Here is a 23603-nt window from a genome sequence, read left to right on the forward strand (position 1 = left end):
ACTTGGGAGTCCATGGCCTAGAGGAGATGGTGCATCAGGATAAAGCAGAGGTGAGATCATGTGGGTTCCTCAGACTATGAACACTGTGGCTCTACAGCTGCTTGCTCCTTCCTCAAAGTGAGATGTGTGGACTCTAAAAGTTCAAAAATTATAACACAATCACAAAATCTTCAGTTGTGCCTTTTTTTTTTCTTTAAAAATGTATACTTGGGAGAAATATTTCCTAACACTGAAAAATTAGGTTAGCTCCTGTGTGCTTTTTATCCAGCATCTAAGCCAGATCCTGCTTCTGCTGGGGTCTGCCGTTCTGCCTCTTACAAGGAAAGCCCCAGATACAACTGTTGCCTATTTAAAGTCATCTACAAACCAGTTTAATAAAAGCTGACTGCATCTGCTTCCATGTTATTAGTTCTGCCCCAAAACTCTGTTCCTGGCAACACAATGTTCCACGCTAATGAGCCAAATCTTCCCCTCCCATGGCAGTACTCCTAAACCTCCACACCATTCAGTTCACAAAGTTACCACCCTGTTTTTCCCTCGGGGGAGGGAAGGATTGCAGCTGCAGAGGGGGTTCTTCAAATAATATGAAGGCCAAAGATCTGTGGGAAAATCTGCTCTCAGACAAATAGCACTTGGGGGCATCTGCAGAGAGAACCAGCCCCTCTTTACTTCTGTCTGGGTCCCACGTCCTTCTGGCAGCGGAGTTTTTTATGAACCAAGCTGCCATTAATCCCCTGCCAGTTCCTACACACTACCATCCTCTGTGGGCAGACAGCACTGAGTGGGAGATAATGCTGCAGGGAAGTGGCATTGACTTCAGCTGGATTTTGTGGCCTCTTGGGAGAATTTCGACTCGGGGCAGTTATTTCTCACCCGCACCTGCTGCAAAAGGGAGGAATTTGGTGCAGACCAGGGCAACTTTTCTCAGCTCCTTTTCCAGTGAATTCTCACCCATTCTTGCCAATTTTCCTCCTGCAGCACTGAGCGTGAGATAAACAGCAATTCGAGGTTATCGCACTGGAGTGATGCTGGCCAGATTAAAGGGAAATCAGATAACTCATTACCTAACTGAAACTCGCTGCTAGACTTTTAGAGAGAAGAGATAACATCTGAGAGCTGGAGGACTCTGCTGCCCTGGCAGACACCCTGCAGCACCCCAGCTGAGCAGGGGAGGCTGTGCCCCGGCTCTCCTGGCTGGCTGACTCTGCACCTGGGATGGGGGGATGCCTAAGGATGTGGAGATACCGGGATGCAGAGATGCAGATGCCCAGGGTGGTGAGAAGCAGAGATGTCCAGGATGCAAAGATGTCCAGGACACATATTCAGGATGCAGAGACACAGAGATACGCAGGATACAGAGATGCAGAAATGCCCAGGATGCAAAGAAGGGAGGCAGAGCCCCAGCCACCACAAACACACGTGGTTTTGGCCTCCACACACTCACACCTGGAGCCTCCAGTAAGGAAAATTTCAGCTTAGAAGCTGACATGGGTGCAACTGATGGCGTTCACATTCTACACATGATGTGCTTGCAAAAGCTGTCTTTGCCCTGTTGTGCTGAGTTTCCTCATGATTGTAAAAGTTGGACTGAACTCATCTGACCGCCTCCTCTCTTGCTTTCTGCTATAAACCTTTCTGCACCCCGTGTGACAGCAGCATCGCCCTGGAAAAGTTTTCATCTGCTTCAGATTTTGCCTCAAGCCATTAACTGACAAACTGGCAGCAAACTACTCTTAAATGATTTCCTAGAGATTAATGTTTAAGTAAAAAAGGTTCCAAGATAAATAGACTGATTCTTCATGACAAAGAATTTGAATTATGCATCCAGAGGTTTGGTACATGTGTCCAAAAGCTACGCTGTGTGATCCTGGAAGTTGTTCTCATCACCATATTACAAGTGGGTAAATAAATTACATTTGTTCCTGGTTTAATAACGAGGATTTATGTGTCATGTGTATTTCAGACAATGTGTTGGATCATGCCATCATTGTTGCCATCCAGCTAATGTCACTATATGAAATTATCATTTAGGCTAAGAAGGTTATTTGTTTTTAAAGCAAGACATCAGCTGCCTTGAAGGAGCTGTGGTCTTAGGGCCACCTGCAACTTCCTAAAAGATTATGAAATTGCAATTTGTTTATTAATATGTTGAAGTAAGTGGTCTAATAAGCAGCACAGCTTACTCTTTTAGGCTAGTTCTTCTCTGACCATTTCTGAAACATCCCCTCTTGCAGCAGCCCGTGTGGGATTTTATGCTTTGTTTCAGTATCGATACTGCCGTGCTCTCCAAGCATTGCTTGCACATGAAGTAATAAAGCTCCTAATGCTCCTGGGGGAAACTGAGTCACAGAAAAACAAGCTCCTGTGGGACTGGGAGCTGAAGCTGGGATAAAACCCTGCTTCCTCTGCCGTGGCCATGCGCGGCAGTTACAAGACTATCCGGTTCCTCTGCTATAAAACTTGGTAACATGCCTCACTTCTTACCTGATTTTGAGAACATCCTGTGTTAACACATAAACAACTGGTGCTACTCATGTCTGTTTATTTGGCTATTTACACCGTCTGCCACAGCACCTGGTGCTCTCTGGTAAGAGGATCACTCGGCTCCCATATCAAACGAGCAGCTCCTGCCCACGGAAACAGCAATGTGCCCACCCCACAGCCAGGCATTTACCACTGCTTTCAGCAGGAAATTTGGATGAAGAGTGATGCTTTTGGATATGGGAGCTGATCTTTCAGGGATTCACTGCAGCCTGCCTCATCCATCGCTATGCATTTATAAGCAGATCCGTGTGCTAGATCTGTACAAATAGCGTATTGCAATTTGAAAACATTCTATTTTGGAAAGTGAATACATGCATGTAGTTATATACTAGTTCCAGTAAATGTCAACAGCCAAACAATTGGCACTAACATATCAGGTAGTTTTCTGTACTCTTGAGTCAAGAAATTAAATTTTCTGTATAACAGCTCTTGTATTCAAGCACTGTCAGAAGTCCCAGGCAGGAACATTTGGTGCTTTTACCTGAATTCTGCTCCTAGCAGAAAAACCTGAGCTCACCAAAATAGTAAAAAACTGACGTTGCCAGATATAATCTCATTTTCAGATACCCAATTAATTATGGAAAAGAGAAAAGGGCTTAAGCATGACACCAGCTTCAAGCCAGAAGCATTAAAACTTTTTAGCTTTTTCTAAACACCGCTGTCTGTTGCATTGTAATGAGCAGGATGCCAAAAGGAGCCAAAATTTTTCAGCCCTCAGTTGGAAAGAGATCCTTCAATTACTGATGATTTCACATAGAAATTAAGTCATTTACACTATAAAACTATTGCCTTGTCAAGGTGTTCCCATGTCCCCTAGTCCAGCTGTTCTAAGGAGCTAAATTAGCAACAATAAACCCACTTCCTTGATGTCATTTTACTGCATTTGATTCTTCAGAATTATTAACAGCCTGCAAGAAATCAACTGACCAAGGTAAAAACTGGCGAGCCTTGGAACAGGACCCCCACCCAGGACAAGGGCCAAGAGCTGCCCTGCAGTTAAAACAACCTGGAGCAACTGCACACCTCCCTGTAAATCCCTTGGAGCTGCATTGCTGGGCGAATTTGTGTCCTGCCACAACAACCAGATGTACATCTGATTTGAATGAAACTTCAGACTTCATGATTTTCATGCCAACTATTTCAGAAGCAATGTCATTTTCTTCAACACCCTGTTATTTCACTTGCCATCTCCACAGATTCTGCTCCAGTTCCAGAAGCAAATTTATTTTGAGGATATAGACCGTTTCCAAGTGGTTTTAGAAGGGCCACACACTTAAAATCCAGGACAGGCTTAAACCACAGACTTCAGGAGCCCTCAAGTGAAGGTGTGCATCTCCAGCACCATCATATTTCTTATAAAAGAAAAATGCAAACAAGAGATCAGGCTGGAGATTCTGATGTTTTTCAGAAAACGATCCCTATAACAATGCTTTCAAACAAATAACAAGCGAAAACCAAAACACAACAGCAATAAAACCAAATTTGATGAGCTCTTCAAAAAGATCTCGAGAGATATCAGCTGGCAGGACTCTGTTGTCTGTCCCAGAGCTATGGCAGTTGATCTCAGCCAGGGCTTTGCTGCGAACACACCGAAGGCAGGAGGCTGCAGCCTTTCATATTCCAGAACAAAAGCCAAGTTCTGATCGCTGGGACAAGGAAGAAATTTTTTGTTGTGGATACATTACTGTGTAATTACTGCAGATTTCATTTACTTTCTTTTGAGTGCTACACCAGATACAAAGGCTGTATAGATGTGGCAGCTTCTTGTGTTATTATCTAATGCTCTAGGTTTACATTTTAACAGTTAGTTCCCCAAAATACTGGGGATGTGTGCGTCTATTGAAGGAAAGAAAACACATATTTCCCTGCTGGGAGACAGGAAAATACAACTGATATCGCCAACCACTGTCAAACTGACAGCAAGGAAAGAGTTTTACATAAAATCTAAAAAAAAAAAGTAATGTATCCATTTTCTCAATAAAATCAGGGTTAGAAAAATGGGAATAAGATCAGAAATGAATGCTCCTGGGTAAAGGACTATCCATGGGATGAGATGTAAAATTCCATAAAGCACAAATGTTGCTAATATTCAAAAGTCAAAGCTTTCTGTGGGTGTGCATGCATAGAGATGTCAACACAACTATTTCATGATCACCGAAATTGCTACTAGCCTGCATCCTCTCTGAATGGCTATTTTTAGGACCTAGCCTTTCATGTGGTATAATGATGTGGATTTTACAAGAGCATTTATAATATGTTTCATATGGTGTACGGTCCTGGAGAAATTGCTTTGTATCAGAGAAAGTCAAACAAAAAGGTCTGGATGTTTATTTAATTTTTCTAAAATTTTATTTCTTATTTTATGTTATTACTTCTGGTTTCAATTTTGGGTTAATATGCATACTTAATTTATCTATTTATTTAATTTATCTAAGCACTCCAAGGAATACTCAGCACAGCATGATGCAATCTTGCAAAACATCACTTGTATTTCTAAATCCATATATTTTTTTGGATGGTGAGATTCCAAATCTGACAGCGCCAGTCCATAAGTTATAGCAAGAAGCCAAAGCTCAAAGGCCAATTTTTGACCTGGGGTTTGGTGGTGTCAGGGGTTGTGCTGTGTCTCCCACTTAGAATCCAAAGACAACAACTCCTCCTCACTATCCTGACTCCCACACCAGGAGCAGCAGCACGTAAGGAGAATCACCTCATCAGCCTCTCCATGCTAAGAACAACAAATTCTCATGTGGTAGATCTTACAATGGTTTATTTCCTAAACATGAAAGCAATCTCCGCAGTGCCATATCCTCAGCGTCAGAATAAAAATCCCACATTTCTGATCCTTTCTGAGCATTTTGCTGCAAAGAGCCTCTTCCTGGCAACTCAAAAAATCTTTTCCCAAGTGCCTTTATAATCACAGGCCCCTTGCACCCAGCCAAACACACTTTATAACCTTGGGATTTCACATTTTACTTTTGTGTGGGTCCCATCAGAGCAGCACCTCAGTTTATCCTCTTGTACGCTACTCGTCAGAGCAAACTACAGCAGAAATTAAAAATAAATTCAACATAGAGCAGACAAGCTGAATCACTTTACAAAAGAAAAAAAAAGAAGTCTTATTTTGGTCAGTCTGTGATTACTATGTAGCTCCTCAAGGCAGACGTGTACTTTGTGTATTACAGTTCCAGATTTTTCAGTGGAACAAAGGAGATACTGTTGAGACTTTTTTTTTGCCTATCATTTAATCAAATGCAAAGTTGTTATAACCAGAGGGGAAAAGTGCTCTAGATTCTAGTATCCAGTTTTACTTTGGTTTCAAAAACTTACCACAGCATTGTTGAGTTTATTGTTTTCTTTCACAAAATACTAATTTCGGGACCCCGTGAAACACAATGAAGCAGATTCTTCTCGTGGCAGCTGAGCTGTGTTTAGCACAGAGGTGGTGAACGGGAGAGGAGCAGTGGTTTAAAGCCACTCTGGTGACCTCCTGCCCAGCACCTCCAGCCAGCAGGATGCTCTGGGTGGGGACAGCTGATTTCATCAGGTTTTGCTAACCCTTTTACTGACCAAGTGTCCTACTTTCTCCAAGAAGCACTTCACAGAGGGGCTGGTGGTGGAAGAGCTGTTCATTTGGAATGGTCATAAACAGCATGTCCAGAGAAAGGCAATGGAGCTGATGAAGGGCCTGGAGCACAAATCTGATGAGGAGCAGCTGAGGGACATGGGGGGGCTCAGCCTGGAGAAAAAGATGCTTGGGGGGAGCTCCTTGCTGTCTAAAACTACCTGAAAGGAGGGTAGAGCCAGCTGTGGAGGGGCTTCAGTCTTTTCTCCCAAGTAAGAGGCAATAGGACAAGACAATGGCCTGAAGTTGCACCACGGGGACGTTCACATTGGAATGCAGGGAAAATTTCTTCACTGAAGAAGCTGACAAGCCCTGGCATAGGCTGTTCAGGGAAGTGGTGGAGTCACTGCTCCTGAACAGATTTAGAAGATGTGTAGATGTGGTACTTGGGGACATGATATAGTGGTAGCCTTGTCATTGCTGGTTAAAGATTGGACTCAATGATCTTAGAGGGCTTTTCCAGCACAATTGACTTTATGATCCTAAATTATAAAGACCAAAGACAAAAACCAGAGACAGAATAGTGCTAAGTTGCTGTGTAAGGAGGTGTAAAGGTAAGAGCTCTTTGTCCAAGATAACCCACCAAGAAGAAGATCCTGCTGTACCCAAGCCTTAGAGGCACATGGTGTTCCAAACCCTTTCTTTCTGAAACAGTCAGTGGGCTTGTGAGCCACCAGCATGTGCTGAACTGGCAGTCTCATGGTGAGAACAAGACCTTGGTTGATGCTCACAGAGGGTTTGGTCCAGACTTTGCAGGTTCTCTGGACATTCACCCCATGAAACACACACGCTGCCTGGGGCCTGGAGAGAGCTGTGCCCTCTCAGACAGACCACTGGACAAGCCAGCAAACAGAGCAGGCACCTGGTCTTTACTGATTCAGCTGGATTAAAACTAGAAACTAGGAAGTGAACAGCTCTGTATCCTGTATCCAACCCTCTGAGTCACCTGTTTGCCTACCAAACCTTTGTTTCATCCTCCAGACACAGAGACTAATGAGCAAGTATCTTGTTATAGCCTTTTTTTTAAAAGAGAGATTCAAACTACAGCAATGAAAGAGCCTAGAAGGGGGATTCACACATCCCTGCTTGGCACCAGCCTGGGATTTATCAGGCTGAGAAGCTTTCCCTGCTGCAGTGGCTCTGCAAAGAGTTCAGGAAGCAACTTGTACCTACTCTCCTATTGCTGTGCCCTCCACCCACCACTGGTAAATGATGAGGTAAGAGCATGTGTACATCAGGCTGGCAGAGATGCTGACATAAGCCATCTCCTGGCTCCCCGAGCAGTGAGGTGGAATGGCAAAGGCATGGGAAACCAAGGGCCCTGAGCAACCTGGAACAGTGGCTGGTATCCCTGCCCATGGCAGGGGCTTGGAATGTGATCATCTTTAAGGTCCCTTCCAACTCAAACCATTTTGTGTTTCTATGAAATGAGCAGCAAACAGGAAAGGGAGCTGCAGCAGCTGTGGCCAAAACATCGGAGGGGTGGATAAAGAGAAGCTCCCACAGTGGCCATGCCTTCAAAAAGACAGTTTTGGCACCTAGTCCCTATTTAAATCAATGGAACAGACGGGAAGACAATCCTTGAGGATTTGTTGAGGAAATTGTGGCTTACACATGGTGCAGGAGATTTTAGTAAGTGAAGAGCAGCACGTGTCTGACTATGGTTCACCCAAACCCTCTCTGCCCAGCACAGCCTCCCTGAGAGAGGAACGATGCTCACAAGTGCTCAGGTCCTTCCTCACCTGCTCTGTGGTGAATTGCCAAGGGGGCTCAAAGGCCAAGCCATAGGAAACAAAGACTAAATTTGGTCTTGATGAATCATGGCCAAAAGGCAGATAAAGAACTGCAGATGTGAAGTTAATGGCAAGCTGTCGATGCTTCCTCAAGAGTGTTGATGTTTCTCAGCAGGAGGCTCTGCTCTGCCCATAACCACCATGCCATGTACACACTGACACACACACTCCACACCAGATTGCCATCTTAGGTGTGCAGCTCACACCAACCCATACCCCAAAATCCTGCTTCCCTTGCAGATCACGCTGCAGATAGGGAGGGTTCAGCCTGTGATTAGGATCTGGCCCTGTGCAGAAGCTCTCTGACAATGGGCAGGGGAGTCATCCCTCCGGAGCCAGCAAGGGCTGTTTAGTCACAGGAACACACGCCGTGCTACTGGCCTGGGGACCTGGCAGAGCCAATGCCAGCACACCCCACTGCATGGATCAGCCAGGGCTTCTATCCCAGTGCAGGAATTTAGAGTCATGGCATGAGAGGGACCACAAGCTGTGAGGCAACACACGAGTGAGCACATTGCAGAGCTCCTCCTGCTCCCCCTTCTCTCAATTACAGCTTTGGATACCAGACCAGCTCTGCACTTTTCATCTTGGACATGCCATGTGCCACTCAAACCCAAATCGCTTTGTTCTTCACAGCTAAAATTTCAAAACCACTAATCATTAACATGGATAAGCTTCAGGAACTTGAGTTGATGTTAAGTTTTTGCTTTTCTCTCCAGATTCTCAACTGGTCAAGCCCATAAAGTTTCACACACAGCAATGGTTGGAAATTTGCAGGAACGGTGCCTTTACCATACATATCTCATAGCAACTCCCTGCCAACAAAGCATCCCATGCCTGGGAAGCCAGTTCCAGGGTAGCCTGTGAAGGAATCCCAGTGGGAGACCAGATATTGTTGAACTGTCTGGATCACGTGCACACTTATTCACATGCACAGATTTACATAAAACTTGCTTTTGTTTCCCTGTGACATCTTGCTTTCTCTTTTTTTCATTCCAAACAATTTTAAAAATAAGGTTATATTAGACCACACACATCCAGTGCTGTATCATGTCACTGCTTCTTAAGCAGAACTCTCTAATTTATTTCAAAGGGAAGTTCTGCTTCAAAATTGAGGGTGTGATATGAACTCAGAAATTAACACAAGAATTTTCCTTGGGGGAAACCAAGACTGAATGAGACATGCAATAAATGACCTCGTAAGCCCTGTGCCTTGGTACATCCACATATCCAAAACTGTGCTTTAACACAAAACATTATTTTCAATATTATCTTATTTCAAGCTAGGTAGAAGAGCTGAAAGAAGTGGATTTGCTTTGGTCAGGAGGGAACAAATTACTCATCTGTCTGTCTGCCAGAAGGTCCATCAGCAGCACTGCACTCCTAACGCTGTGTGCCGGGAATGTAACAATTCCTGGGGACAGGGAACCCTCCTGGAGAGGTGTGAGCCCTGCTGCCAGGGAACCTGGCTGGGATGCTGCTCTCCCAGAGCAGCAGGCACTGCTGGGAACACACAGAGCTCCTGTTGGCTCCCAGCTGCCTCCCTCCCTCCCTCTACACACAACATCTGCAGGGGGACGCAGCCGCGCTCTCACAGCGACAAATCCCCATCGCACGGACACTCTGGGGAGTTTTCCCACTGGTTTCAACAAGATCAGAACCCAACACAGGAAAAAGCAATACTAAAATATTGCCCTGACAGTGAAAGTCAGGACAGAGAGGCAGAGGAACAGAGGAGCTGCAGATTTCCTTCCGCCAGCTGCTGTAGGGGCCACAGTGTCCTCCTGCAGAGGGATGGAGCAGCCTTGGGGAGGGGATGCAGCAGAAGCAGCCATGTCCTGTGCCTCAGCTGCTGCTGCTGCTGCTTCAGCTTCTGTCCACTGAAGAGCAGCCCCAGACTGCAGCTCCATGCTTTTTTGACCTTGTGTTAGACATTTGGGCCCTGTGGCCCCAGGCCAGCAGTAACTGCACTTTCATCTTGCCCTGCCCAAGGGGACATTTCATACCCTCTGAACAAACTCAAGGAGCCCAGCAGACTACAGGGACCAGGCTCTGAAAAGCCACATTATTGTGAGCTCTGCTGTCTTATCTGGGGACTTCAGCTGTGCAGGGCTTGGAGAGGTACCCCCACTCTTCTGCTCCCTTTTAAGCTCTGGTTTGACAACTTAGTAATTAAGAAAATGAGGTAGTGTCTGTTTTCCAAAGAAAAAGAAGCTCTTGAACTTCTGTTTCTCACACAGACAGAAAGTCCAGTGCCTCAGCTTTACACCCAGAACATTTTCATCCTGCCTTTACACTCCTCACACACTCGCCAAACACATATGAAGTACACAGAAAATGTGAGGAGCTCCCCTGAAATCTCTCCCATCAATGGCAGCAGGGAGACCTCCTGCTCTATATACAGGGCAGCATGGCTCATTCCCCTATTTTATAAACCTATTTACGAAAAGAACTTAAAGGAACTTACAAGAGCTCTTTTTACCATTTAACTACCACATAGTACAAGATATAACAATGTTCAGAAAACCCCCTCAGGTCTAAACTCAATTATACAACTGTAGCAAGAAAAATATTTTAATCTGATCAAAGTGTTAACATGTTTGACCATGTCTGACCTCTAATGTTTGTAACCACCTAAAAGGCTGCTGTTCTTACTAAGGATGTACCTTAATTTGATTTAAAGTCATTTGTACTATTTAAAAAAGGATATAGTTTTATGATTTTATATTTAATTTAGAAAAACAGTTCCTCAACTTGTTCGCATTCTTTGGAAGTTTCTTGCAGATTTTTAACCCATAAGTCCTATATATTTCACTCTGGGAAAAGCTGGACTTTGCATAAGATGGGATAAAGTGGAGCCTTGAAAGACCACACACACAACACCTGAGAGCCAGGTGAGAGATGGCTCTCCTGGGGCCTTGCAGAGTGCCAGGATTTCAGATGCACACACAGGCTGTGCCAAGATGCTCTTAAATACCCTCGACTGTGTGTGCCCTCCCCAGCCCAGCAGCTGATGGCACCCACAGCTCCCAGAGCAAGGGACACCCGGGCTCAGCCCTCTGCCTTGTCCTCAGGCCTGCAGCCTGCCCAGGCCCCCAGCTCCACTGCCAGTCTAGGAAAGCTGTGCCTGCCCCAACCAGCAGCTCTCCAGCTGAATCATCCCACACTGGCATGGGCCACCTTCAGCCAAGGAGGGCCACCCTGCTGCAGGCAGCTCCTGCCACCCTCCCTGCTGCTGCCCTCCAGGGAGCATCAGCCGGGCTGAGGGCAGCTACCCAGCCATCTTCAGAGCATGTCAGTAACATGGCTGGGTGTGTTTTGGTAAAAAGAGGCAATTTTGGCTGGGAGATGTGGGGACCTGAGCAGGATGCTCGGGTGAGCAGCGTAACAGTTAGTGGCTACAAACACCTTGAGGGAAACAAAGCAGAAGTGGTGCTGCTGACAAAATCAGAAAGAAAATAGGAGATAGAGCAGCACCTCGGTACTGCTGGTAGCAACACACCCAGCCAGGCAGGCGCTGGAGCCAGTCCAGAGCCACTCACAGCTCCCCCACAGGGTTCGTGGGGAGCCCACCGAAAAAAATGTGGTTTTACAGAGCGATGCAGGGCAGGGGTTCAGCCCAAGCCTCAATGCCAGCTGCTCTGTATATTTCAGGGAGTTATACTCTGTTTTCAATCAGGTAAATTACTGTTTTCAGTGTAAAGCCCTGACAGTTTGCCAAAGTACTCCTGGTTTAATTTTTTAATTGATTTTTTTTTTTTTTTAAGATTCTAAAATTAATCCTACTTGCAAACAACTGTTTCCAGGAAGCCTCATTAACCAAAATACAATCTCCACTATCAAGTGCATGCATGATTGTGATACCTAATCCTATTCACTCACACAACCCTCCTCCCTGACTCGTGCTAAAGTGTTAATTAAATACACTTTTATGGATGGTTAAGTATCTGCAATCTTCGGTCACAGATCTGACCTCCTCGATTATTGGAAGCAGCCACCAGATTATAGCCCACACTTTATATAATGTACACAGCAGCAATAAATCTATATGAGAGCAACCCATAATTTACCATGATAATCTTTGCACAGTCAATAGAAATATAAGACAAAATTGCCCAGAATGATATATTGAAATAGTTACTGTAATAAATTGAAAAAATGCAAGACCAGCCTTCTTCATGAGGAAGAAATCCTCCCCTGTCAGCCAGGTTTTTAACTGAAAACATCAAATCAGCTCTTCATAAACCATGGCAGGATCCAAGCAGGCCTAAAGGAAGGTGTTTGAGGCACTGGATGATTTTGATGGCCCTCAAGGGGATGGGATCATTCCTTCTCTGCTACTTATATCTTCTCCCCTTCCAGTTCTGCACAGTTCATTTGCTCCTGTCGGCTGCTCTGACAGCAACCGCTCGGATTTTATTCTGTTATCAAGGGAAAAGGTGATTCCTAAACCACAATCTACTCTATAGCCTAGGTGCTGGTAAATAGGCTATTGCACTTTGCTGCCCATCTGGGAAGAGTTTAAGATTAAAAGAAATATCCCAGCATAGCAAAAAGATGCTGGACTGATGGAACTCTGGACTTACTCAAATTCTCTGTCGGGGAGCAAATTAAGTGTGTTTACATAAGGCAAATTTAAAAACATTTAAAGTTTATCAGGAAGAGAACAGCTTAATATTTTGGGGAATGAGGGGGATACCTGGTACCTGGATAAGGTGGGAAGCACCAGAAGAAATGCTTATTTGGGATACAACAACATAAGTGTGCGTTGCCCTGCAAACACATCTTTTCTTGCTGTAAACTGAAGGAAGACTTAAAAATTTAGGGATAGATCCTTGATCTCTGCAAACTTCAGCAAAGTTCCAGCAGTCTGCAGCCAGGAAAAGTGAATCTCCTAGGAAAAGCTGTTTGGGGTACAGGCAGGCTGATGCACTCTTGCTACTCAGGCCAGCTGGGTCAGGCATGAGGGTACGGCACCGATTTCCACAAATAATTCTAAGTTTGATACTCCACAATCCATCCATTTTCCATAACACCAGCTTGACATCCTATGCCTCTTGTGAGCAAATGACCAGAATTAAGGACACGTTTACATATTCTTTTAAACTTTATCCCTTTAAAGGTTAAATCCTGAAACTGAAATAAACCAGATTACGTTCTGTCCTCACTTTCTGACGGCTAATGCAGAACAATGTCTGAAACAAACGCAGCAGTGCCGGCTCCCAGGAGTGACACCAGCATTGACTGCTGCAATGTCAGGACATTATTTTCTCAAGTTCTGATCGAGATGGTGGCGGGAAAAGACAGCTTTTGTAAAGAAGACTTTAGTTTTATCATTCAGTTGGCAAAACTTAGAAACATGAGAACATACAGAATTTCTAAAGCTGATTTAAACTGAGAGGGAAAAACTTTCCAGGAGGGAGATGGGAACAGTCCTCCAGCAGCACAAAGCCTTTTCCTGAAAACCTCTATTGCCATTTTAGAGGCACAAGATCCATTTTCTGGGCCATCATCCACAACAGAGCCCTAACACACAAGCTCAGCTGCGGAACATATCCCTGAACACAAACACAAAGACCAGGAGCTGCTTCCTCCAAAGCCCATAACCCAGAAAAAGGAAGAGACACTCTTCCATGAGATATTAGGATTTGACTGCTGGAAGAGTAAAGCCAAACCTAGAGGATGAGGAGACTGGAAAAGCAGCTCCTCCAGCAAACTCAGAGCGAAGCAGGCGCTTCCTGACAAGCATCTCTCCCCCTACCCACTGCTTTTCCTTTTGGCTTGGACAGAACAGTGTCCAGCAATTTCAGAAACTGGGCTCCAATTTGTCAAGAAAAAAGCATGTGTAGGTGCCTGCACAATACCTGCAACATACTTCAGCAGTGAAAGAGGCCACAAGACTTCTCCATACGGAGAGGAGGAACTCACCAGAGGTGACATAGATCCATTGGGCAGATACGGATCTGAGAGCATCAGAAAAGGGTAACCAGAATAGGCAGATCCTTTATACATCCCTGGGTCCTGATGTTTCATACCTGCTGAAATCAATGTTCCCTGTCAAAATTTGTCTTATGACAGGCGACTCCTCCACCTGTCAGGGGTCCCCAAAGAGGTTACAGCATGTTGTGGGCATCTTTTTGTCCCGTACTCCTCACAGAAGGTGATGGGGAGTGCCAGGGTCCCCCAAGGATGCAGACTCCCACAGTGGCGACACTGGGAAGCCTAGGTGCTATCAGAAATAGCTTTCCCACTGGGGGCTCTGGTGACCAGGCTAGCATCCCTCACTCCCAGGGGTGTCAGAGTGATGGGCTGGGGAACCGAGGGACCAGACGGGGCGCACTGGGGAAGACCAACAGGAACCGGGAACGGGGAGAGGGGGACGCACAGAAACACGCGGAGGTTGCTGTGACTAACCATCATCCATGTGGTCCGGGAGCTTCTCCTGGTACACCCTCTGCGGATCCTGCACTCGCCGGAGGGCCTGCACGGGGAGGAGAGAGAGGGGCAGCGCGGGGGCGTGGGGCGGGGGCCGCGCGGGGCGGGGGGCGCGGGGCCGCCGTGCGGGGCCGCTCCGGCCCGGCTCACCTCGGCATCGGCGGCGGCGGCGGCCGGGCTGCCGCTGCCTTCCGACTCGTTCACCAGCGAGGACTTGAGGTCGGCCAGGTCGCGCTCGGTGAAGGCGTTCTCGGGGATCTTCTCCTCCTGCTCGCCCTCGTCCTTGAAGGCCAGCATCTCGTCCGTGGCGCCCAGGTCGTCCCCGCCGCCGCTGCCCAGCTGCGGCATTTTCCTCCCGCCGCTCCCTCCCCGCCGCGCAGCAACTTTCCCGGCGAGTATTGTTCTCCCGGATCAAGCCCTTCGCAATTAGTATTTTTTTTTTTCTCTCCCTCAATTATTTTTTTTCCTCCTCTTAAAAAAAAAAAAAATTAAAAACAAAAACTAGCTCCCTCTTCAATTTTTCTCTTTAAAGTTTTTTCCTCCTTTCCTTTAACTTTTAAACTTTTTTCCTCCCTTTAATTTTGTTCCCCCTTTCCAAATTCCCTTTAAATCTTTCCTTAAAAAAAAAAAAAAACAAACAACTAGAATTGCTTTTCCCTCGCCACTCTTTTCTTCACCCCCCCTTGTTCCCTCCCCGCTCCGGCGGCCCGCGGGGGGCTCGGCAGGCTGCGGGCGGGCAGGCGTCGCGGGATGCCGGGCTCCACGGGCCCCCCCGTGCCGCCGCCGCCCCCCCGCCCTCCGAGCCCCGGCAAGTTTGGCTGGAGCAGCGGGCGCCGGCGGCTGGCGGAGCACGGAGCGCCCGGTCCGACTGCGAGCGCGGCGGCGCGGCGGGCGAGCGCTGCGACATCAAAGCGGCCGCCGGGTGATTGGCAGCGCCGGGGCGGGGCCGGGGGCGGGCACACACAGGGACACACGGACACACAGACACACAGAGAGAGGCGCGCACACGCGGGCGGGCACACGGAGACACACACGGACACGCTCGCTGACACACGCGCTGCCGCGCCAAGTCCCTGCGTTAAAGGCGCAGCCGGCCTTTAACACCGCGCTGTGGCGGGGTGACCCCCTCCCGGCCCGGGGGGGCTGTGGGGGTACGGGGTGGGTAGCACCGGGGGCTGGGTGCAGCCCCGCGTGTCTGTGTGCACGGCTGTGACACACACGCATCTCTGCTCGCACATCTGCACACGCACCTGTGCCTACCTGTGTGCACACGCGGACGTGCCTGCACACACATCTGAGCACACACATCTGAGCACACACGCACACATCTGTGCCCGTCCCCATCCCTGCACACACACATCTGCACACGCACCGTGGCACAGGCTGGCCTGCAGCCACTCCTGCATGCCCACGGCAGAGCATGCACCTGCAGCAGTCGGTGCTGCCTCTCACACACAGCTGCAGGCACACACCTCACACACAGCCACACTTACCTGTGTGTGCACACACGTCAGCACGTGTCGGGATCTGCACAGCCCCACACAGGTCCCTACAGGGGTGTATGTACAGCTGCACACACAGCTGTGCACACACACAGCACACACAGCTGCACATCTGGCACACACGAGCACTCACACGGCAGCACACGGCAGAGGGATCCACACACAGCCCCAGATACACCAGCACAATAGAACATGTAACATGAAAAAGAACACGTAACTGCACACATCAGCACACACAGGCATCTGTACACACACAGCTGCACACACAAACAATCTGCATGCTCACATGCGCCTACGAATCTACAAGCACTGATCAGCAGCACACGATAAACACAGAGGACAGAAGGCCAGACATGGTACTGCTGACACACATCAGTGCATGTGTGTGCACACAGCTCCCATGAGAACACACCAATGTGTGTGCACACACTGAGACATCAGGACATGTATGTGTGCACAGAGAGACATGCATGAACACACACACGTGTACACAGCAGGACACCAGGATGGGTATGTGTGCACAGAGAGACATGCATGAACACACACACGTGTACATAGCAGGACATCAGGATGGGTATGTGTGCACAGACATGCATGAACAAAAACACATGTACACAGCAGGACACCAGGATGGGTATGTGTGCACACAGACACACCTCAGCACGTGTATGTGTGCACTAAAACTTGTTGGGCTGTGTGTACACACACTGCAACACCAGGACTTGTGTGTGCACAGACGGACAGACATGAACACACACTGACACATCAGGGCACGGATACCTGAGCTCAGGCACACACAGCACACGTGTGTACACAGACAGACAGACAGACAGACAGACACACTGCCCATTGCCAGCTGTGCTGCTGCCACACCCGTGCCACACGTGGGTGCCCCTGGCCACCCTCCGTGCACGCCGGGCACGGGCGGCGCTGCCGCCACCGCGCCCTCGGCCCCTTCGCAGCACAGACGTGACGTGGGGTGGCAGAAAATTATTAGTTTTCCTGCCTGGCCCCGAGGGTCAGGAAACAAGAAATTACCATCTTCGCAGCCCATTTCGAAGGCACTAGACACTTGTGTGTCGGCGTCGGAGGGTTTTTTAAGCAGTTCCCATGGAAAAGGAAACTCCCCATCTCTTCTGATCACACACGACAGGTCCTGTGCATGTCTCCAGTAGCTTAAAACAACACACCGATATTTATTTTCCTTAATTAAGATTGCACAAGATAGCCCTGGGTCCTGGAGACTTTGCTACAGACTGTAATGACGCCATGTAAATTGTTTTTTATGACCCAATATACAACATATTGTCACATTCAGCCCTTGAATAGGAAGCTAAAAATCTTGGTCCCTACTTCTCTTGTTAATTAGGGTATTATTACTAGGGATATAATCTCATTACTTTTTGGGGAGGAGAAGAACTAGTTGGAGCCACTTTGAAAAGTACTTGAATATATTTAAATGGAGCAAAATCTGTCTTTCTGCTAATTGCTGATTTTGCATGACATAGAATTATTGCTCTGATTTTGGGGCACAGTTGATGCCTGGCTGAAGAAGATGGGAAGGATGCTGTTTGCTTTTTTCCTGCTTAGTTTTCTCCTCCAAATGAATAAACTGCCCCATAGGAAACTCCGTTGGCAAATTTCCATTCTTTTAAACATCCCAAAAATAAAACAAGATGCAGCCACTTTGAGGAATAATCATTTGAATGAAATATTTGCTACTTTAAGATTTTTTTTCCTTCTTCTTTCAGATGATCCTCTTGTTTTGCATGTGAAAAAAATCGTCTGAGATTTACAGCCCTCCCAAATGGAGATAAAGCCTTGGCAATGAGTTGGAAACCTGTTGTAATCTGTGATCCAGGAAACAAAGAGCCTCATTAATGCAGAGACTTTGGTGAGCCTTTGATGTTAGCTAGCATAGCATTCACTCTCAGTTCCATTTGCATTTAAACATTCATAAAAACATCATCTCTGCTTCCTTTGCCTTAAGCAATTTAGGAGTAAAGTATAGCTTCTATTTAAAGAAACCCACTGTGGTGAGGCTTAGAATACAAATATCACATAATCTTCAAGCAGAGCAAATATTTTATCCTACATTTCTGGTGGGCACATTTAATAATATTATATGTAAGACCCAAAATAAAACATCCATCTTATTTTCATTAACCTTACACCACATACTCGAGTCAAAAGAGAAAACGGGCCCTGTTAATTCTAAATATACTACATACCAATTTGTGGAAGGAAGAGAATCCACAGGATTTTACATTATTGACAAGAGCTGAATTTTTGAAAACTGCATGCCTACAGCAAGGTGCCTAAATCTGTATTTAGGCACACAGCGCTGAAAACTGTGAACAAGTTCAGGTTTATGTATATATTTCTGGACTGCAGAATCTACATCCTGGTTTGAAAATGGAATAGAAAAAGATTTTTTTAATTTTTATTTTTAACAGAATCAGAGAAGTAAAATACAAAAAACCCCAAAACAACAGCAACAACAACAAAACAAACAAAAAACACCCAAAAACCCAAAAAACCAAAAAGTCCCACCAATCAAACAAACAAATGAAAAAACCCCAAAAAAGACCAACCCCCCCCCCCCAAAAAAAAAAAAACAAACAAAAAACCCTAACACATGAAAATTTTCTTCCAAGAGAAGGCACTGTTGCTCCCAGATGGCATCTTAAGGGAATGACAGTATGTGGGGAATTTGAGGAATCACTTAGGCCAAAGCAAAGGCCTGTCCATCTTGTTATCTTCACAAGTATTATTCCCCAACACACCTAGGGGAAGTGGAACAGTACAAAAAAATACTGTAGTTGCTTGTCTTGACATTTGGAAATATTCAGCTGGGGTTGTCCATGTTTCCTGTACCCTTAAAAGTAACCAAGCAATGGAAATTGATCCTGTGGCACATTGGGAGTCCTTGATATTCCCCCTCTTACAAGCAAATACAAGAAAATCTTTAGGTTTGGTGCTGTGAGTCAGTGTAGCCTGGTGTTTGAAGCATTATAAGCAAGTTTCCTATATGATGAATATCCAAAATTAAAAACTGAAATGGAAAACACTTAAAACCAACTTTACCTTGGATAAAATATTTCTGGAGCTGGATCAAAGGAAAACAAAAAGCCTGGCTTACTTGTCAGATCATATCTGCACTGAACTTCAAGGTTTGATTTGTATTATTTACATGGAAAAGGTCCCAAGAAACCAATTTGGCACTAAATATCTTCATTACGTTTTTTCGCTTGTATGGGTGATTAAATCAATCTAGGGTTCCTGTTTTAATTTTTTTTGAAAGGTGCAGCCATCTGTGAATTGAGGAACTTTTCTGATGTCATCTTTGTGCTTCAGACATACTTTCTCCCCTCCTTTTTAATTATTTTTTTTAATAAGGAAACTTTTAAAGGAGCGTGTTTGCTTTACTATTAGAGTTTCTAGCTGTCCTTCCAGTAACTGTTTAGAATTTAGGATATATAGTAACTTTTTAGAACATTTTAACTGTAACACCTGCAGGTAACAGTAAACCAGATTAAAATATAACCAAGTCTGTCTGTTAGTCTGCCTGTTCCTCATCTTGCATTTATCAACATGTTCCCTGAATGCTGTGTGTGAAACTCAGCACATGTATTTTGTACCATGCTATGCACGCAGCACTGTGTGGTTTTACACCTTAGAGTAAATGAAGCCTCTCCTTTAAAGTCCATGTAAATGTTGCCTCTGACTTCTCCTAGACCAGGGTTCCACCTTCTGTACTTTAAAAGGGTCATCCTTGGATTTATTTTATTTAGGGGATTTTATTCTCTATTTTTTGTTGTTGTTGTTGTTGTTGTTTATTTGAATTGATCAGTTTGCAGTAGCTCCCATTTTACTGTTTGGACACATTTTGTCCTTGCATACAAGTTCATTTAATGAGGGTGAGGAACACATCTACCCCTGGCAGGTTAAACATCCTACATCAGCTTTCCTATTTCATTATATTTGCAGCAAACATATGCATATACAAATCCAAATATGCTTTAATTTAAACCCAGATTTATTTCAGGGTTTTTTTGTTTGTTTGGGGTTTTTTTGTTTTTGTTTTTGCAGGGTTTTTTTTGTTTGTTTGTTTTGTTTTGTTTTTTGGGTTTTTTTTGGTTTTTTTTTAGTCTATTAATCAGTTCTCCACTAGCAGAAGAACCTTCTAAATATTTACCATCCTTTTGGGGAAAAACACGAGCACAACCATCCCACAAGGATGGCTTGACTGATAGATTGGCAGGGCAAAGATTTCAGATGAGACGGATGAAAACTTCTGTGTGGGGTTCCAGCTGGGAGCAGGAGCTCCTGGAGGACAGGCTGGTACCAGCTGAACTAATCCTGGCAAGTGACCAGCGTAAATCAGGGCACTGAAGGCTCTGTTTTGCCCAAAGGGGTTTACACTGGTGTAATTACCTCAGCATAGTCATAGCAGGAACATTTCCTTAGTCTAGACAAGCTCTAATATATAAAATAGATCTATCGTTTGCAGCTGAAACGTCCCGACCCAGCTGGGCCAGGGACAAGGCTCTGCTGTCCTCTCCTTGGCTGCTCTGTGCCCAGGTACAGCAGGATTTGGGCTGCAGCATCCTCCAGGTTGGTTGGTCTGTGACAGAAAAAAGGGTCATGCACTGGCTCAGCCATTTCCTGACTGGATTCACTCTTAATCTTAAGGGATTTTAAGGGTTTATTTGACTTCATGCATTGATCTAAATGTACTTACAGGATTCCCTGACAGAAGTTTGCTTTTAGACTACCAACAGAAAATTGACTCCCTGACACTGCAATATTTAGGTTGCTTTTGAATATCTACAAGATTTTCTGGAAATGCTTCTAGCTGCTAGGACTGAAGACTCCATTTTTCCCCTTTGGGAGTCAAGTAGCAAAGGTAGCAAAGGTGACTGGGGCCAGCATCCTGCTTTCTCCAGGAAAAGAGGATAATCTCTCAAAAGACTTCATCAGATGCCAAAAGCCATGGTGTGAAGTCCATTTTTGAGCCTGTGATCTTTGTATGGCACAACATGGCACAACCCATCATCAACTTTACCAATTTTTGGTTTTTTACCCTCTGTTCTGATTTTGTCAGGTTGTAAGACCATCTCTTCAGGCAATTTTCACTTAACAAGTCTTTTCTTCGCTCTTGATACCCATAACACTTCAGATTATTAAAGGATTTAAAAAGACTAATCTGTTTTTCACTCTGTGTTTTTGCTCACCTCTTGCTGCTGGAACTGGACCAAGCAACTGGCATAGCATTTAATATTTCTTATTACTCTCACTGTCAGGTTCTCAGGCGCTTGCCCAATGCTGAAAGATCTGAGTTTCAAACAGGAAGGAACATGTTTATTTGTTTACAAAAACACTTTTCCAGGGCTGCATCCTGTGGTCACACAATCATCCAAGGAGTCCCTGCTCCGATGACTCATGCCTCTAAATTAAAAGGATCCATGAGCACGGATTTGCAGAATCACACTCATTTCTTCCACAACAATTTTTACGTAAACTATAGGGAAAAGTATGTTAATTTTTCAGGTCTATAACACTTGATTTTTTACCAAACCAAGGTACAGGGCTGCTTTTTTCTCCTAAAGTGTTCTTTACATTTTAAGCAAACCTTACAACCCATTGCAAGTAGCCTCTTCCTGGGCATTTGCTACAATTCACATAAAGTACACTTTGTCCTGGGATTCCTGTTTGAACACTGGATGGGACAAAGTACAGGGGAAATCCAAATATTGTCCTTTTAGCTCAGGCTCTGCTCAGACATGCTGTCCAGGCTGCAACTGAGCCTGGTTAAGAGGTGGTGATCCAGACCCATCTTCCTACTGCTCCTTCCCTGGTGTATCTCCCACCAAGGGTGTTCCATCAGACAGGGCAGTGTAATTTCCCACACAGGCTCTCCCCAGCTTGCTTTTGTCTGAACGAGCTCATTTCTAAAGGACAGCTCTGGTGTTAAAAGTGTCAGTGGGGGGAAGTGGTGGAGCCACCATTCCTGGCACCTCCTGTTCAAAAACCAAGTTAATGTGACACTTTGGAATGTGATTTGGTGTGCATGGCAGTATTCAGCTGAAAGTTGTTCTTGATGATCTTGGAAGTATTTCCCAACCTTAATGATTCTGTGATTCTGTGATTCATTTTGAAATTTTAGGAATTATTTGGAAAAATCTAGGTTAGGTAGATCAGAAGGTGACAACAGGGCTGGATGGCAGCAGTGAACTGCTGAGGTGAGTGAGTGGCAAACAGTGAAACTGGTTTTAGTTGTGGTGACCTGGGACATCTGAATGGAAACTGCTCTCTCTGGATGCTTGAGAGGGCAGTAAAAGGAACAAGATCCAAACCAGAGGCTGCCTCAGCAAGAGGTCCCTGCAGGGACTGGTGCTCCTGAGGAAAAGGGGAAAGGGCTGGCTGCAGCTCTCTCTGTGATCCCACATTAGCACATCAAACTCGTGCAGAGCAGGGCTGGAGGCTCTGGCAGCTCCTGCCTTGCACCCATTGGAGTCCCACGGCAGGAAACCCTCCCTGAGCCTCTGCAGCCAGAGCCACGCAGAAAGAAAGAGGGAGTGAAATGGAAGCAGCTGCTAGGAAGTGAGAATAAAGGGAAATTGTCAGGATAATGGGGGTGGGATAGAGTGGCCAGATCAGAAACTAAAGGAAAATTATTCCAATGTCTGAAATTATTGACCCATGTGACTTGGGGTGTATTGGCCACTTCTGATACATCCAGCATCACTCCAGACCCACACCAAAAGATGAGGTTTTTTCCTGCAGGGTTTTTGGGTTTTTTTTTTTTTTTTTTTTTTTTTTTTTTTTTTTTTTATGATTGTTAGTGACAAAGAATAAAATTATTGAAGAGATGAAGGGGCAAATGAAGCAGGAAAAAGAATAGGGGATTAGGTGGATGCTGAATTTATAAATGTTCACACCAAAATTATTGAAAGAAAAAGTAGGAAAGAAGTGAATCATTTATTTTAAAATCTGAAGTCATCAAGGCAGAGCTTTCTGTTACTGTATGCAGAACACTTCATTTCTGACTTGGAATATATTTTTATTTATTTTGCAGACATCATACCTTTCAGATCTTTACTGGTGACTTTCTCAAGGCACACTGACTGTGAACCAGGCTGAGGTTGTCATCATTGTGCTTTTCTGTACTTCAGACTGAAAAATGAAAGGAAGGTGAGGACATGTGAAAGCAGAAGAGAGGATTATATTCCTGTACACTTATGACACCCCCTCTATCCTTGATATTTCCCTCTTGCCAACAGGTTTTTCACTTGCCCCAGCTCCAATGGATGTGGAGGAGCTTGAGCAAAGCACAGCAGGGCTGCTCCTCTCATACCAACTTCTGAGCACTTCCAAAGTGGCTATAAAGAAACCAGATTAAAGCAGCATTAAAAGCTGTGTTACAAATCCTACCATATTAAGCAATACAATTCTAATAGCTGTTTTGGGCTAACTGAACAGAAGGGGTACCTTGGAGTTGAACTGCATGTTTCAACAGTATGTTGTTCTGAAAAGTGTTGTATATGTGCCGACATCCGCTGCTGGCATGTGTACAGACTGGAGCTTGCCAGCTCCTCCTAATCTGGAAAGAGGAGACATGCAGTGTTAAATACATGTGTCATCACCAGCCATTCCCTCCCTCCCCCCAAATTTTATCATTTGGTTGTGCAACACATTTGA

The 23603-nt window shown here is 45.4% G+C and overlaps 1 protein-coding gene across 6 annotated transcripts in view; it reads right to left on the reverse strand.

Moving 5' to 3' along the window:
* The window catches only part of TCF7 (transcription factor 7), a 73215-nt gene extending 57861 nt beyond the window's left edge, over positions 1-15354 (reverse strand). For 2 of the 6 annotated variants that reach the window (XM_077186436.1, XM_054642837.2), the window contains exons 1-3: positions 14548-15349; positions 14377-14443; positions 13891-14000 (exon numbers count right to left, since the gene is read on the reverse strand). In XM_077186436.1, the coding sequence (XP_077042551.1) occupies positions 13891-14000; positions 14377-14443; positions 14548-14745 (375 nt within the window). In that variant the 5' untranslated portion in view covers positions 14746-15349. Of the gene's footprint in view, positions 1-13890; positions 14001-14376; positions 14444-14547 lie in introns of all 6 variants that reach the window. The other 4 variants (XM_077186435.1, XM_054642838.2, XM_077186437.1 and 1 more) reach the window with 4 other exon arrangements.
* Between the last annotated feature and the right edge of the window lie 8249 nt (positions 15355-23603).

Source organism: Agelaius phoeniceus, chromosome 15 (genome assembly GCF_051311805.1).
Source record: "Agelaius phoeniceus isolate bAgePho1 chromosome 15, bAgePho1.hap1, whole genome shotgun sequence".
In the NCBI taxonomy this organism is placed as follows: Eukaryota; Metazoa; Chordata; class Aves; order Passeriformes; family Icteridae; genus Agelaius; species Agelaius phoeniceus.